The 14,753-nt window shown below is 33.2% G+C and overlaps 2 protein-coding genes across 4 annotated transcripts; one reads left to right on the forward strand and one right to left on the reverse strand.

The window, feature by feature from the left end:
* LOC109343890 (ATPase 11, plasma membrane-type) lies at window positions 2,796–9,310 on the forward strand. Of its 3 annotated transcripts, none has more exons than XM_019582405.1 (22): window positions 2,796–3,002; window positions 3,371–3,458; window positions 3,572–3,691; window positions 3,776–3,874; window positions 3,989–4,126; window positions 4,242–4,376; window positions 4,511–4,690; window positions 4,785–4,991; window positions 5,074–5,193; window positions 5,285–5,404; window positions 5,545–5,667; window positions 5,753–5,857; window positions 5,941–6,085; window positions 6,513–6,677; window positions 6,796–7,034; window positions 7,251–7,283; window positions 7,380–7,461; window positions 7,576–7,736; window positions 7,942–8,127; window positions 8,205–8,387; window positions 8,479–8,654; window positions 8,969–9,310. In XM_019582405.1, the coding sequence occupies exons 2-22, from the start codon at window positions 3,405–3,407 to the stop codon at window positions 9,063–9,065; spliced, it is 2,868 nt and encodes a 955-aa protein (XP_019437950.1). In that variant the 5' UTR covers window positions 2,796–3,002; window positions 3,371–3,404; the 3' UTR covers window positions 9,066–9,310. The 3 variants fall into 3 exon arrangements, with proteins under 3 accessions (XP_019437950.1, XP_019437958.1, XP_019437966.1); XM_019582413.1 differs by having other exon boundaries at window positions 2,823–2,932; XM_019582421.1 differs by lacking the exon at window positions 2,796–3,002 and adding an exon at window positions 3,084–3,102.
* LOC109343910 (protein NRT1/ PTR FAMILY 2.9-like) lies at window positions 10,607–13,253 on the reverse strand. Its single transcript, XM_019582433.1, has 4 exons — window positions 13,126–13,253; window positions 12,819–13,036; window positions 11,810–12,369; window positions 10,607–11,710 (listed from the first exon to the last, which is right to left on the reverse strand). Exons 1-4 carry the CDS (start codon window positions 13,238–13,240, stop codon window positions 10,801–10,803), a joined length of 1,803 nt encoding a protein of 600 aa, XP_019437978.1. The 5' UTR covers window positions 13,241–13,253; the 3' UTR covers window positions 10,607–10,800.

Here is a 14,753-nt window from a genome sequence, read left to right on the forward strand (position 1 = left end):
GGTATTATCAATAAAATAAACATATAATGAATTCTTTATTTTGTTTTTGTATATATGAGGATGAAAGGCTAAAATAGAAAGTTATATACCTGTGAAAAATTTTGTAGAAAAATATATCACATAACAACTTTTGAAGTCAATGAAACTAAGGTGACATCATGGGTTTGAAAGTTTGAATAGAAAATCGGGGATAGATATGGTTTGGGAAAGCGAAAGTGATATATTCACTGACTTTCATAACTTTTTATTTGTGATACCGCAAAGTTGAACCCATGTCTACAAAGGTATCTTTCTCTACCTTCAAAGGAATCACTTCACCTCCAAAGTTTAACGTCATCTTAAAAAAAAGTGGCAATTCAAAGTGATTGTAATATGCATGTACCTACAATAGAACGTAAAGATTTATATATGTTAATACTTTAACATTATTCTTTATATTATTTTTGTTTAAAAGTTAATAATAATTAAAATGAATAGTCAATGATACAATGATAATATATAAATATCTTAAACTGTCACTATATACACTTTTTTCTTTTTTATTGTGTATGTTTTGAAAATTATCACCCTAGGTGTATTTTTTAGAAGAGTTTAATTATATTTTGCATCCTCATAATTTATCTATCTGTTCCATTTAGTTAGTGCATATATCTTATATTTCATAAAAATTGTTAGTGGTGTATTGATGGTGAATAACAATACAAATAAATAATTTTAATTTAAAATTTGTGTAAGTTTTTTACACTGTTAGAACATCATCCGTCGTTGATTTGTATTACTTTTATTTGAGAGTTGATAGTAATTAGTAAATCAATGATGGATGATTTGCAGACAATATAAAAAAACACTGTTAATATATATATATATATTAAATCCATTCATAATTGATAATCCATTAATTGTGTATAAAGTTTTACATTATGAATAAATGTATTACACTCAATAAAAAATAATGGAGTATCTTTATTTAGTCATGCACGTGGGGCTGCCGCTAGCTTAATGGCTAATGGTCCATACTCCACCAACTTCTCTCCTCCGCCGCACCGTACCAGTGGCAGAGATAATTAATTTTAAGCCATGCTATTTTTAGGAAAATTACACATAAATATTGATCAACAAAAGAAAAACATGACTGTAAATGGAGACTTCTTCTTTTTAAATAATATATAGATATAGATTATCTATTACCTATATAATAAAAAAAAACTCCCTCATAATATGTATCAATCTCTCAAGCCTTCATGATATGTGTCATTCTCTCATCAAATGACATGTGTCAATCTCTCAAGAACTCCCTCATGACATGTGTCAATCTCTCAAGCCTTCATGACATGTGATTTATTTAAAAATAAAAGGAATATGATTACCTATACAATATTAAAATATAATGTTACTATAGCAATATTAAAATAATAATATGAATCATAACATATTGTTTGTAGCTATTTTAGAGTTAAATAATATTATTTTTATACTAATCTTATTTTAGAATCAAATATTAATGAAATTATAAATTTATTGATGATTTTTTTGATTAATAGGATACTACTAACTATATCATGTTATGTATGTGTAAAAAACAATGTTGAGAAAGTCGAGCAAGATGTTAAACCAGTAGATGACCCATATTAAGTTTATCCGATTTAAACAGTTAAACCGTATGGTCTGACCGTATGATTTTATATATAATTAATAATTTTTAACAATATGAATGCACTGGTAACATATATGGTTTTAACCATGCGAATGCACGAGCAACATACATATTCTTAATCATAAATGCACATGTAATATGTGTTCTTAATCATGCTGCAAAAAATATCGTCCCGTGCATATGTAATATCTTCTTTTTAAATAATATATAGATATAGATTATTATGTAATAAAAGGAAGTTTATTGGTGTCTTTCTGAAAATGTATTGGTCGAGCATTTCACTTGGTTAAATGTCAATCCTAATATTTGACAAGACTAAAAAAGGTTATAAAAAACGAAAATAGTAACCGTTCATCACTAAGGATATTATGGCACGGTTATAAAAATAGAAGGAAATTGAAGAAATCTCATAAAATATTGAAATAATGTAGGAGTACTTAGGCCCCTGTATGAATTAGTTTCCATATTAATATTCGTATTATTTATGGAATACTTCAATGCTTTTTTTATATTATTATAGTGTATTTACATAGATCAACTGTTTTTTTTCCATAGATATTCTCGGACTAGAAATAATCATGTTCGAGCAAAAATGTGAGACTAATTCTTCTAACTGATATTTTTTCCATCTATAAGGCTCATACAAAATATAAATTTAGGTTTTTAGTATTGAAATATTTAAAAAAACTAATTGACATATTACAAAATTTAAGATGATAGAAAATTTAGTATGTGATAACTAACATATCACTTATATTTATAAACTATTACACGATCTAATTTAAGTAAAGAAAAAAGTTGAAGATAAGGTGCTTCTCGAGTTTATAGATTAGTGTAGAAAGAAGATTAATAAAATTATTATGACAAAGCACCTTATTGTTTTTATTTGATACATATAAATTAAAATGAGTCTGGTACCAAAAGCTTACCAGAGAAGAAACAATAAAACTTATCTAACTATTGATATTAAATTGTGATAGTGTAATATATACACACTGTTAATATAAGTGAGAAGATAATAATAATAAAAAATAATACAATAATAATGTATAAAAGTGTTATTACATACATTTTATTTTTTTATGTAAAAGATTTGTATTAGAAATATATTTTATTTTATCCTTTTATTATCTGTTTGTAACGGATAATAGGATTATTAAACAGAAACCAAGAAAAAGGATTACAAAGGGACTTAGGAGAGAAGAAAAGTAAAGTGAGAGAAAAAAGTGAAGCAAAAGATAATTAAAGTAGTGACTGTTACTGAATGACTCTATAATTGTATGTATATCATCATTCCAATAGAGTAACATGGTTGCATATGCATTTGCATAAGCTAAAGGGCAAAGGGGTTTGTTTTCTCTGCCTGTGTTATTCTTTTTTATTTTCCATTGAACAAGAGTTATTGTTGTTTGCACATCTTGAATCCCAGTTTTTGGGGTCACAATTTGGTTGTCTTACTACTCATCCTACGTATAACCACATCATACATCTTTGTCTTTTGTTTTTGTCACTCTTTTTCTATTTTTGTCCTTTTTTTTATTTCGAGATCAATGCTTTGTCGATGAAGACTTAGTTTATGTAGATTATTATGACAGTGTTCGATTCTTATAGTAGTTAGTTGGATAAGGGTATGTTGTGGTTGTACTTGTACTTATTGTATTTCACCTTTCACTGTTGGTGCACTCACTCACTCTTCATTTCTGAACGGTTTTGCAGTGAGAGAAAGTTGGTGTAGAGAGAGAAGAAAAAGATGGGGGACAAGTCTGAAGTTTTGGAGGCTGTGTTGAAGGAAGCTGTGGATTTGGTATACACAGATCTGAATCAATCACTTCAATCAAAATTCCTTGCTTTGTATTCCTTTGTCTTTTCTGTTTCATTGATGAGTTTTTTTTTGTTTTTTTGTTTTTGTGAATGCAGGAAAACATACCCATTGAGGAGGTTTTTGAGAATCTGAGATGTAGCAAAGAAGGACTTACCAGTCAGGCTGCTGAGGAGAGATTGGTCATTTTTGGTCACAACAAGCTTGAAGAAAAAAAGGTACTCCTTTTTTCTCATTGCCCATGAAGTCCCACTTTCATAAAAAATGAAACTTTATGGTGAATTATCTTTTGGGTTGTTCAGGAGAGCAAATTTTTGAAGTTCTTAGGATTTATGTGGAATCCTCTGTCATGGGTTATGGAGGCTGCTGCTATAATGGCTATTGCACTTGCAAATGGAGGGGTGAGTAATAATAAAAACACTCAACTTTTGTGGTTTTTTTTAAACTTTTTATTGGCAGTGATGGTGTGTATTTGTTGATAATTATTTGGATTTGCTTCTTTATTCTGTGTGCAGGGGAAGCCTCCTGATTGGCAAGACTTTGTGGGTATTATCACCTTGCTTATTATCAATTCAACTATTAGTTTCATAGAGGAGAACAATGCTGGTAATGCTGCAGCTGCTCTCATGGCTCGTCTCGCTCCAAAAGCAAAGGTGTCAATTTCAGTGTCTTTTTGTTTGTGGATTCCATGTTGGTATCAATTGCATCTGAAAGGGAATCTTCTTTTTACTTATGGTTTCATTTGTTATGGTGACTGTGTTTGTAAAGGTTCTTCGAGATGGTAGGTGGAATGAGCAAGATGCTGCTGAACTGGTCCCTGGTGACATAATCAGCATCAAACTTGGAGATATTGTACCAGCCGATGCTCGTCTTCTTGAAGGGGATCCTTTGAAAATTGATCAAGTGGGTTCTCTTATATTTTTGTTTTCTTTAATCTATCATATTCTTTTTGTTCCTTTATCCATTACATGCTATCTGTTCATTACTTCTTTCACATCATTTACCGTTTCCTTCCTTTCCCTGCTCTGTGCTTTCAGTCTGCGCTTACAGGCGAGTCGCTGCCAGTGACAAAGAGCCCCGGTGACGGTGTGTACTCTGGCTCTACCTGCAAACAAGGAGAGATTGAAGCTATAGTCATTGCTACTGGTGTTCACACCTTCTTTGGGAAAGCTGCTCACCTTGTGGACACTACTAATCAAGTTGGTCACTTTCAAAAGGTAACACGAGAGAGCACAGTATTTCCCTGCCTAAATTTATATTCATAATTCTGAATTTCAGATTTGATTTGTTCTATTTTCTATTGTCACGTAGGTCTTGACTGCAATTGGAAACTTCTGCATATGTTCAATTGCCGTGGGGATGGTTATTGAGATTATTGTTATGTATCCCATCCAAGATAGACAGTATCGTCCTGGAATTGATAACCTGCTTGTGCTTCTTATTGGAGGAATTCCAATTGCCATGCCTACTGTTCTGTCAGTTACCATGGCTATTGGTTCACACAGGCTATCTCAGCAGGTCAGTTAGGATCTTTCCGTTGAGCATGTTGAGCGGATACGTGCAAGTTAGAGCTAACGGTTATAATGTCTGCTCTCTGTAGGGTGCAATCACAAAGAGGATGACAGCTATAGAAGAGATGGCCGGCATGGATGTGCTCTGCAGTGATAAGACTGGGACTCTAACATTGAATAAGCTCACTGTTGATAAAAATCTTGTTGAGGTTGGATGACAAACAGTGTTACTTGCTGGTTATCTCTGTCTGTTTCATATGCATTCATTCTAATATATTTGTTTACTTTTTAACCATGAAGGTTTTTGCAAAAGGAGTGGATGCAGATACTGTTGTTTTGATGGCAGCTAGAGCTTCAAGACTTGAGAATCAAGATGCAATAGATACTGCCATAGTTGGGATGCTGGCTGATCCGAAGGAGGTTAGTCATTGGTCTATTATTTACTGATATTCTCCTTATGTGTATTAGATCCAAGCCTGCAACTGTAATATGCACATCCACATAAATTTATCTAAATTCAAGTTGAAATGATTTTTCTTTTCTTTTCTAACTTACCAAAGGCACGTGCTGGTGTACGAGAAATACATTTTCTTCCTTTCAATCCAACTGATAAGCGGACAGCATTGACATATATTGATAGTGATGGTAAAATGCATAGAGTCAGCAAAGGTGCACCAGAGCAGGTAATTTAATAAAATCACTTACGTAATATTATGTTAATCCTATGGTTTCACGCATTCTCATTGTGATCTGTACTATGATTTTCAGATCCTCAATCTTGCCCACAATAAGGTCGACATTGAACGTAGAGTTCATGCAGTGATTGATAAGTTTGCAGAGCGCGGTTTGCGTTCTCTTGCTGTAGCATACCAGGTAATTTATTTATTGCCCGATTGTTTGGTGAATGTCCTATGTTTTAAGCTGGAAAGGGTTACAGACTTCTTGGTATCATACAGGAAGTTCCAGATGGAAGGAAAGAGAGTAGTGGAGGCCCGTGGCAGTTTATTGGCCTTTTGCCTCTGTTTGACCCACCTAGGCATGATAGTGCAGAAACAATACGGAGGGCACTGAACCTTGGAGTTAATGTCAAAATGATTACAGGTCCGTTACATATGCTAGTAAAAACGTTTGACTTGCTTTTATAATTCTAATTATATACTGTTCTTTGTTGCTCATTAATTTCTTAAAGATTGGGCATAAACTTTGTATTAAGCATGCAATTGATGCTATCTAAGTCCTGTCATATGGGATTCAGTAAATGCAATTGGCCGGGTAAACTTGTATTTCATATTGGTCAGAGAAATGATGGAACTTGGTTGAGTTAAAACGAGTTCTTACTGATAGATTAAAGATTTTGCTTTAAATGGGTTGACTGAAGGGAAGAATATCATTGACACAATGAACTGAAAAGGAACTTGTGATCCAAGGAATCATTTTTCAACATAACCAACAATATAATGAATTTTGACATTATTACCTCCATATTCTCCTAATTTTGATGTGTATATATCTCCCTTTTCATTATCAGGGGATCAACTAGCTATCGGGAAGGAAACAGGTCGTCGTTTGGGAATGGGTACCAATATGTATCCTTCATCTGCTTTACTTGGGCAGGATAAGGATGAATCCATTGCAGCCTTACCAGTTGATGAACTGATAGAAAAAGCTGATGGATTCGCTGGTGTTTTCCCTGGTATGCTTCTATATTGTAATTTCTTGTTTTGCTCCTTGTTTGACTTGTATTGGATGGATGATTAATTATTAGCTCTTTTAATTAAGTATAACATAATTAATGGCTCGTGTTTGTCCAGAGCACAAGTATGAGATTGTGAAACGCTTGCAAGCCAGGAAACATATATGTGGAATGACTGGTGATGGCGTGAATGATGCACCTGCACTCAAGAAGGCAGACATTGGTATAGCTGTTGCTGATGCTACCGATGCAGCTCGTAGTGCATCTGATATTGTTTTAACAGAGCCAGGTCTTAGTGTGATTATAAGCGCTGTTTTGACCAGCCGAGCTATCTTCCAGAGAATGAAAAATTATACAGTGAGCAATTGAACTACTTTTAAATTTCTCAATATGTTTTTTCTTCAAAATTTCCCCCAAATCACCCATGTCTTTGTTACTTCTGCAATTTTAATACATTTATACTCCATCATGCATTAATTTTTTGGTAATAGTAATTTTGTCCAGGCTATTGCATGTGGGGTAGTATGAGTGCTTATTGTATCATCATTGAATATTGTGTTTTCTTTCATGCAGATTTATGCAGTCTCAATTACAATTCGTATTGTGGTAAGTGAATTATTTTGCAACTCTGGAATCTATTCTTTGTTGACAACATAATTAGTAGATTGGTCTGACATTCTTACTATTTTGACATGTTTACAGCTTGGTTTCATGTTGCTGGCTCTAATATGGAAGTTTGATTTTCCTCCTTTTATGGTGCTCATTATCGCCATCCTAAATGATGGTTTGTTGTTTCTTTTCTTTGTCATTGTTTACGGCGTTTGTTGCCTGAAACACACTTCTTTGCAATCCTGACTCCTGAGTTTTATTGCGACTAATGATTTCTTTGACATGGTAGGTACTATTATGACAATATCTAAAGATAGAGTGAAACCATCACCTCTGCCAGATAGCTGGAAGCTAGCAGAGATCTTTACTACAGGCGTTGTGCTCGGAAGTTACTTAGCAATGATGACAGTCATATTCTTTTGGGCAGCATACAAAACAGATTTCTTCCCTGTATGTGTTCTTTCTTTGACATCTTAATTAATATTCAATGCTTCATCATTTATTGAAGCTATGCTAGGACTCATTAACAGTTATGATATATAGTTACCTAATTAATCATGTGTATCAATGCCAATTCATGCCCTTCACGGATTCTGTATTCGTCTTTTCATTGCTTTGAATGGCCATTGATTTATTTTACCTGCTGCGTTTTCAGAGAGTGTTTGGGGTCTCGAGTCTTGAAAAAACTGCACATGATGATTTCCGTAAACTTGCTTCTGCAATCTATCTTCAAGTGAGCACCATTAGCCAGGCTCTTATATTTGTAACTCGGTCTCGAGGTTGGTCATATGCTGAGCGTCCTGGTTTATTGCTGGTGTTTGCCTTTCTTGTTGCTCAGCTGGTAAGCCACATAACCTTTCATTTCATTTCAATTATTTTGCGTAGCATCAAGTTTGGTGATTGATTTGCTGTATGCAGATTGCCACTTTGATTGCTGTATATGCAAGCTGGAGCTTCGCTGCTATCGAAGGAATAGGTTGGGGCTGGGCTGGTGTAATATGGTTATACAACATAGTATTCTACATCCCGCTTGATGTCATCAAGTTTATGATCCGCTACGCATTGAGTGGGAGAGCTTGGGATCTTGTCATTGAGCAAAGGGTAAGTAGAGTTTGTTTTGTTGAGTTAATTAGTCCTAGAAGTGGAAGGTTTTAGTTTTTGCTCTCTGCTTATGAATTTCATTGTTATGTAGATTGCATTCACAAGGCAAAAGGACTTCGGCAAGGAACAAAGGGAACTTCAATGGGCACATGCACAAAGAACATTGCATGGATTACAACCACCTGACTCCAAGTTCACTGAGCGCACACATGTCAGCGAACTCAATCAAATGGCTGAAGAAGCTAAAAGAAGAGCCGAAATCGCAAGGTATACAGATGTGCTGAATTTCTTATTATTTGATAAATTAAGTTGGGGATAAAGATAAACATAAAAATGATGCACACTTGTAACCATGAAGCCCTACATGCAAACATAGACGTGAAAGATGTCGACTTACGAAGTTTATTTTTCTACTAACTCGGTTTGCATTGCCATATAGTTATTAACTATAACTATTACTATTATCACTACTAATTCTCCTTGGGAACAAGAATCTGAAATGCATATCTTTCTCTGTTTCATGAGGGTAATTCTATAAAACAAAGTTATATGAATATTTATCTCATAATAATTGTGTGCAGGTTGAGAGAACTTCATACACTCAAAGGTCATGTTGAATCAGTGGTGAGATTGAAGGGACTTGACATTGATACAATTCAGCAAGCATACACAGTCTGAAGATGCTTATATACTTGCTTATGATATTGTAAAGGGTTACATTCTGATGTTGCTGAGAGAAGAATATAATGTAATCATTACATATTAAGTTTAATATCCTTTTACCTGTGCTGTCTGTTTTGACTATGAGCACTCAAAGATGTGAGTTTGTCAAGTCTATGATGCATCTTGTTTCCTAATATAATGTAGTAATCACTCCACAATTTTATGATGCCTGCAATGGACAAGCTTTCACCTTTTTATTATATGCTTTATTTTCTCCTTCATCTCTTTCATTTTTGAACTTAATATAAGCTGCAAAAGGAAATGTTTTCTCTAGTTTGTGCTTGGTTTGTTTGTTAGCATAATGGTGAGCTAAAAAGTGCTATGATAAAATCACTGAATTTTTTGGTACTAAATGTTAAGTGATAATACCCGTTGGAAGAGTTAGTTCTATATACCTGTGGATGTTCCTGGCTCGGACATGATTGTCTCCCGTACGAGGATACATGTGGGAAACCAAAAAAACGAGTGTTAATTTATAACAGTACTTTCTTTCATTATCACCTTTTTCTTAAAATAAAATGAAACCTGTTCTGTGAACTTTGAGTACTAGAAATAAAGTAATTTTGTTTGGAGTAAATTGTCATGTCATTCAAAATAAATATTATCAAATAAGTCACTAGTGATTAAAATGGTCATTGTATAGTATAAATTTTAGTTAATAAAGGATTCATATTGATTTTACTGATTAAGATATATCTTTTGATACTTTTTGTCTAGGAGAATTTTCTAGATACTTTTCGACTTAGAGATTTTGCTAGATACTTTTTGACTGGGAGATTTATGTAGATATTCTAACTTTAAATAAAGATTGGATTTTTGTGTGTAATTTGTCGGGTTAGGTAGAAAGAAACACGTGCTAATCCTTTTGACTTTTTTAATAAGGATTGATATTTGTGAACTTGTAATAAATGTAGCAACAAAAAGAGTTGTTCAAAAGTGGTACTATTAGTTATAGATATCAGTGCCCAAAAAAGGTTATAAATTTTAGTGGTCGGATTATAGGTTAGGAATGGGAAAGGTAGAGAAGTATTTTTTGGGTACTATCAAGAGTATATCAATTAATTCTTTTCGAGTGTATGGTTCCTTCTCCTAGTAAATATTGTTATAAGAATTGAATTATTGACATTTTATTTATTCTGAAGATGTAATTGAATCTTACATCATTAGATCTAACATTGGTAGTGAATGATTGAAGAATTTAGTTAAAGTACATATATTTTGGTTCTACAAAACTTTTGACCATAAGTCCATAACATACAACTGTTTTGCTTATAATTCATCCTCGTCATTAATTAAAGTCATTGGGTGCTTAAAAGTGGATATTTTTTCGATAATGATCTTGAATTATTTTGCTTGTTTTTAGTTTTCATACCAGAGTAATAACTCACCAGGATTTTGATCTGTAATTACGGTCACAGCAGTAATTATATTGCGTTTATCAGAATTATAGAAAATCATATAAAAATGTCACAAACATAATTGTAATTCTAGTCATGATCTGATTGTGGATTATGGAGAATTGTGGTTGAATACATCAATTACAACAATAGTCACTTGATAATGTAATTGACAACATTTGTTTTTTTATTCTAGGCTAAAAGGAGCACAACTTTAAATACTACATAACATGGTTTTATGCATTCATGCATTACTTTTTCTTCTGACATAACTATTACTATTACCTTAATCATCAAGCAACATTAGCTTCAGATGTTTCAGATTGTTTAGACACTTCATTTAGTTCAATGCTGCTATTGCTACCAGTTTCTTTATACTTGTACCATTTTGAACATAATAGAAAGAACCCCAAATTCAAGACTTCTAGAGCAGTAAGCATGTAATAAAAGTAATCCAATCTTCCTGTGTTAAGATCCTCTGGTATCCAATTTCCAGTAGAAGATTTGGCAGTAGTTTTGTGAACAACTGAGATCAAGAAAGTATTCAAATAACTCGTCCCGGCTAGGCCACAGAAGAAAAGTGACCCTGCAATAGTTCTCATGTTCTCAGGGAAATTTTTGTAGTATAACTCAACTTGTCCAACATATGTAAATGCATCAGCTACTCCAGCTAGTACTAACTGAGGAATAAACACTAGACCTGACATTGATGAAATGGCACCTTTTCTTGGTAGTATACCAATAGGTGTAGTCAATGCTAGAGTCCTTCGCCGCTCTTCAACCACTGCAGATACTAGCAATGTGGGTATAGTGAGAAACATGCCAATTCCCATCCTCTGAAGGATGGTGATGCCACCCTCTTTTCCGGTGAACCTACGGACATAAGGAACCACTATTCTATCATAGATTCCTAACCATATGCTGGTGCTCAACATATTGAATATAAAGTAGGATGCAGCAGGGATCTGGAACTTGCTGTGTCCTAATTGCCTATTGGATTGAAGTGCTTGAAAAACAAGGATAGTGTGTTGTTGGGCATTGGCTAGAGAGTATAAAACGCATGAAAACCATATAGGTAACACTCTCAATAAACATTTCACCTCTTCCACTTGCTGAATGCTGCATAAGTTCCAAGGTTCGGCTGCAGATCCATCTGGATTGAGTTTATCTCGTGGCGTTAAGATAGCCGCTTTGTCCAATAACCTATTATGCAATATTCATTTCAGTTAGACCTATCATGTAACAACTTTTCCAAAAAAACTATAGTTAAAGTTAAAAGCTGAAAGCGTTTCGTGTAGTTACCGGAATTGATAGGTGTAAGGAAGCTTAGAATTGACCGAGTTGGGAGGCAGATAGTTAAAGAGGGAATACACAGGATCCTGAGCAGGTAGTTTGATTCTCCTTTTCTTGATAGCAACCACTATAACTTGCAGAATATTAGTCACAGGACTACCACTTGGTTTAACTTTGACATACAATTTTGATCCCATCAAAAACAGTAATGATGAGAATAGCATCAAAGCTGCAGGAATTCCCAATCCTAATGTCCAGCTTACATTTGATTGTATATAAACGATTACAGTTACGGACACCATTTGGGCGAAAGTGAAGGTAAAGAAGTACCAATTGAAGAAACTATTGATTCCTTTCTTTCCTGACTCAGTATTTGGATTAAACTGATCAGCTCCAAATGCCATGTTACATGGTCTAACCCCTGCAGCTCCAATCAACAGTAAAACAAATCCGAAAACTAGAAAAGCCATTTGTCCCACGGTCGGCCCTTTGCATATGCTGCTCTCCTTTCCACACTGAGGTGGATGCAAATTCTTGATTGCTGATGTAAGTTGTATTGCAAGCAATCCCTGTTTCAAACCATGGAAAATATAAGGCAGCCTCATATGCATTCTTTTCATGCTTCTAAATTCTAGTCCGCAACGGTGCAATTGTGACTATAATATTGTAGTTCTAGTGTTTTCTGCAACAACATCACAGCCTATTAATTGAACATTGAGGGCGAGCCTCGAAGCAATTGTAATATTGTTTGCCTTGTGATCGGAAGGTCATGGGTCCAAATACTATAAACATTTTTTTTCACTTGCGATGATAAGATTGTGCACATCTACCCTCCTCAAACCTCACTAGGTAAAGGCCCCGTATACTCGAACATCCTTTTCATGTTCCAAAAAGAACAATTTTTTACTAACAAGAGAGTGATTTATGTTGTTCGATGAGCACAAAATGTTCTATAAACAAATTTAGTAAATTTGAGTGAGGAAAGGTGGCATGGCATCAAGAAACATTAAATTAATACCAGAAAAGAAACAATTGTGGAGACTGCTATAGTGTTGTAGCGACCAAAATATGCATCAGATAAGAAAGCTCCTATCAAGGTAGCAAGGTTGGTGCTGCCATTGAAGATGTTGATTATATTGTTAGCTGTGATATTGTCCAGGTTGAATACAGTGGTAAGATACACCAACAGGTTTGATAAGGTGCCAATGGCTCCTAGTTTCTCAAAAGTTTCATTTCCTGACATAACGAGTAAGGATCCTCTCCATTAATAGAATGAAAACGAGTCATATTTACACAGAAAGAGTATGCTAAATTCATAAGCTTACCTATGATGTAGGGCATGACCTTCCAGCCTCTATAGTTAAGTTTCTCATTATTCTCTATACTCTCTTTCTTCTCATTTATCTCCATAGTTTTTGTCCCTGTCTCTCTTTCCATCATTCTGTTCTTGCTTATATATACACACAATTCATTGATAATTCAATTTAAATTGCTAGCAAGTGAAATAAATAGAACTATTTAATACTCACCTAGCAAAACTAGATATTAATACATGCATAATGTAATGTAATAATCAACATATATTACGTAGTAATGAAGTTACTAATAATCAACATATAATGATTATATATAAGGATATGTTAAATGACATATTTAGAGAGTTAGAATAAGATTAAACACATTGGAATTTATAAAACTTTATTGACTAGTGATTATTAGGATATATTTGATGCAAGGAATAATATTACACTTAGCAATTTTAATTTTTGTAACTATGATATAATTGAACTAATGTAATTTGATGGGTTGGCTGACCTTGCTACTAAAGTAATAAAATTAAACCAAACAAAGGAAAGATAAACGATGGACCATTTTTAAATATTTGTAAGAATAGAATTGAATTATCTTTTCATATTTGAGAGTTAAATGACATGTTTATAGAGTTATGAATAAGATTAGACACAATTGAATTTATAAAACTTTTATGGCTCCAACTATATTTTAAGAATAAGTTTTTAAGATTTAAAAGGTTCTATAAGGGGAATGACAATAAAGTTTTTAATTCCCATTTTTTATTAAAATGAGTTCCACTTTCAAATTGCTACAAAACTAAAGAATTTCAATGACAACGTGTAGTAAACTAAATAATACATACATATCATGATAAGTTAAATTATGGATAATGACACTATAAATTTACCAATTTTTCAATATGTAGTGATGTAACATAATAATCAACATATATCACGTAGCAATTTACTTCAAATGGAATCACATTTTTTTCATACAAATTGAATGATCTTTTTAATGAAATTATCATAAAATCAACGAAATTATCATAAAATCAACAAATAATCCATGGTTTGAGGATTTCGTTGTAATTTCAATTTCTTTGTACTTTTTTCCTTGTTTTTCTAAGTAATGAAAGTTGGTGTGTTGTTGTACCTGCATGCAGTAAAAAATTCGATGCTGCTATTTGTATAACAATGGTGAGAGAAATAAAACGATATAAAAAATTGAATTATAATATTGAGTGGGTTTAGTGAACATCCAAAAAGTAAAAATATTTTTTTGTTGAATATATGGTATTTGTTGAGGGGAGATAAAAGGCTTAAACATGAGCTACCTTTGATAATAATTATTCAATAAGTTGAAGAGAATGAAGACTTTGAGAGCTTTCGAGATCCACCCTGTGACTAAAAAACCAAAATAAATTATTTTAGCCCTTATAAGTTATAAAAATAATAATATGGATAACTTTGAAGAAGAAAGGAAAATACATGATTCAGGATATGTTGAAGAAGAAAGGAAGAGTAAAATGACACAAAAATGTATTTCAGAAGAAGAAAGGAAAAGACAACGATTTTGAATAACATAAATACCCCTTTAGTTTATAAATGTCCAAAAATGGAGATGCTCACTGTTATAATATCAACAAGTTATATATATATAT

The sequence above is a fragment of the Lupinus angustifolius genome, chromosome LG01 (genome assembly GCF_001865875.1).
Source record: "Lupinus angustifolius cultivar Tanjil chromosome LG01, LupAngTanjil_v1.0, whole genome shotgun sequence".
NCBI classification, from domain to species: Eukaryota; Viridiplantae; Streptophyta; class Magnoliopsida; order Fabales; family Fabaceae; genus Lupinus; species Lupinus angustifolius.

Bases quoted from the DNA above. Each gene is read 5' to 3' on its own strand.
- LOC109343890 (XM_019582405.1), top strand. From the start codon at position 3,405: ATGGGGGACAAGTCTGAAGTTTTGGAGGCTGTGTTGAAGGAAGCTGTG. The intron at 4,691-4,784 runs GTAACACGAGAG...ATTGTCACGTAG, and splicing joins AAGTTGGTCACTTTCAAAAG to GTCTTGACTGCAATTGGAAA. The intron at 5,194-5,284 runs GTTGGATGACAA...TTAACCATGAAG, and splicing joins TTGATAAAAATCTTGTTGAG to GTTTTTGCAAAAGGAGTGGA.
- LOC109343910 (XM_019582433.1), bottom strand. From the start codon at position 13,240: ATGATGGAAAGAGAGACAGGGACAAAAACTATGGAGATAAATGAGAAG. The intron at 13,037-13,125 runs GTAAGCTTATGA...TCGTTATGTCAG, and splicing joins GGTCATGCCCTACATCATAG to GAAATGAAACTTTTGAGAAA. The intron at 12,370-12,818 runs GTATTAATTTAA...GGTTTGAAACAG, and splicing joins CCACAATTGTTTCTTTTCTG to GGATTGCTTGCAATACAACT.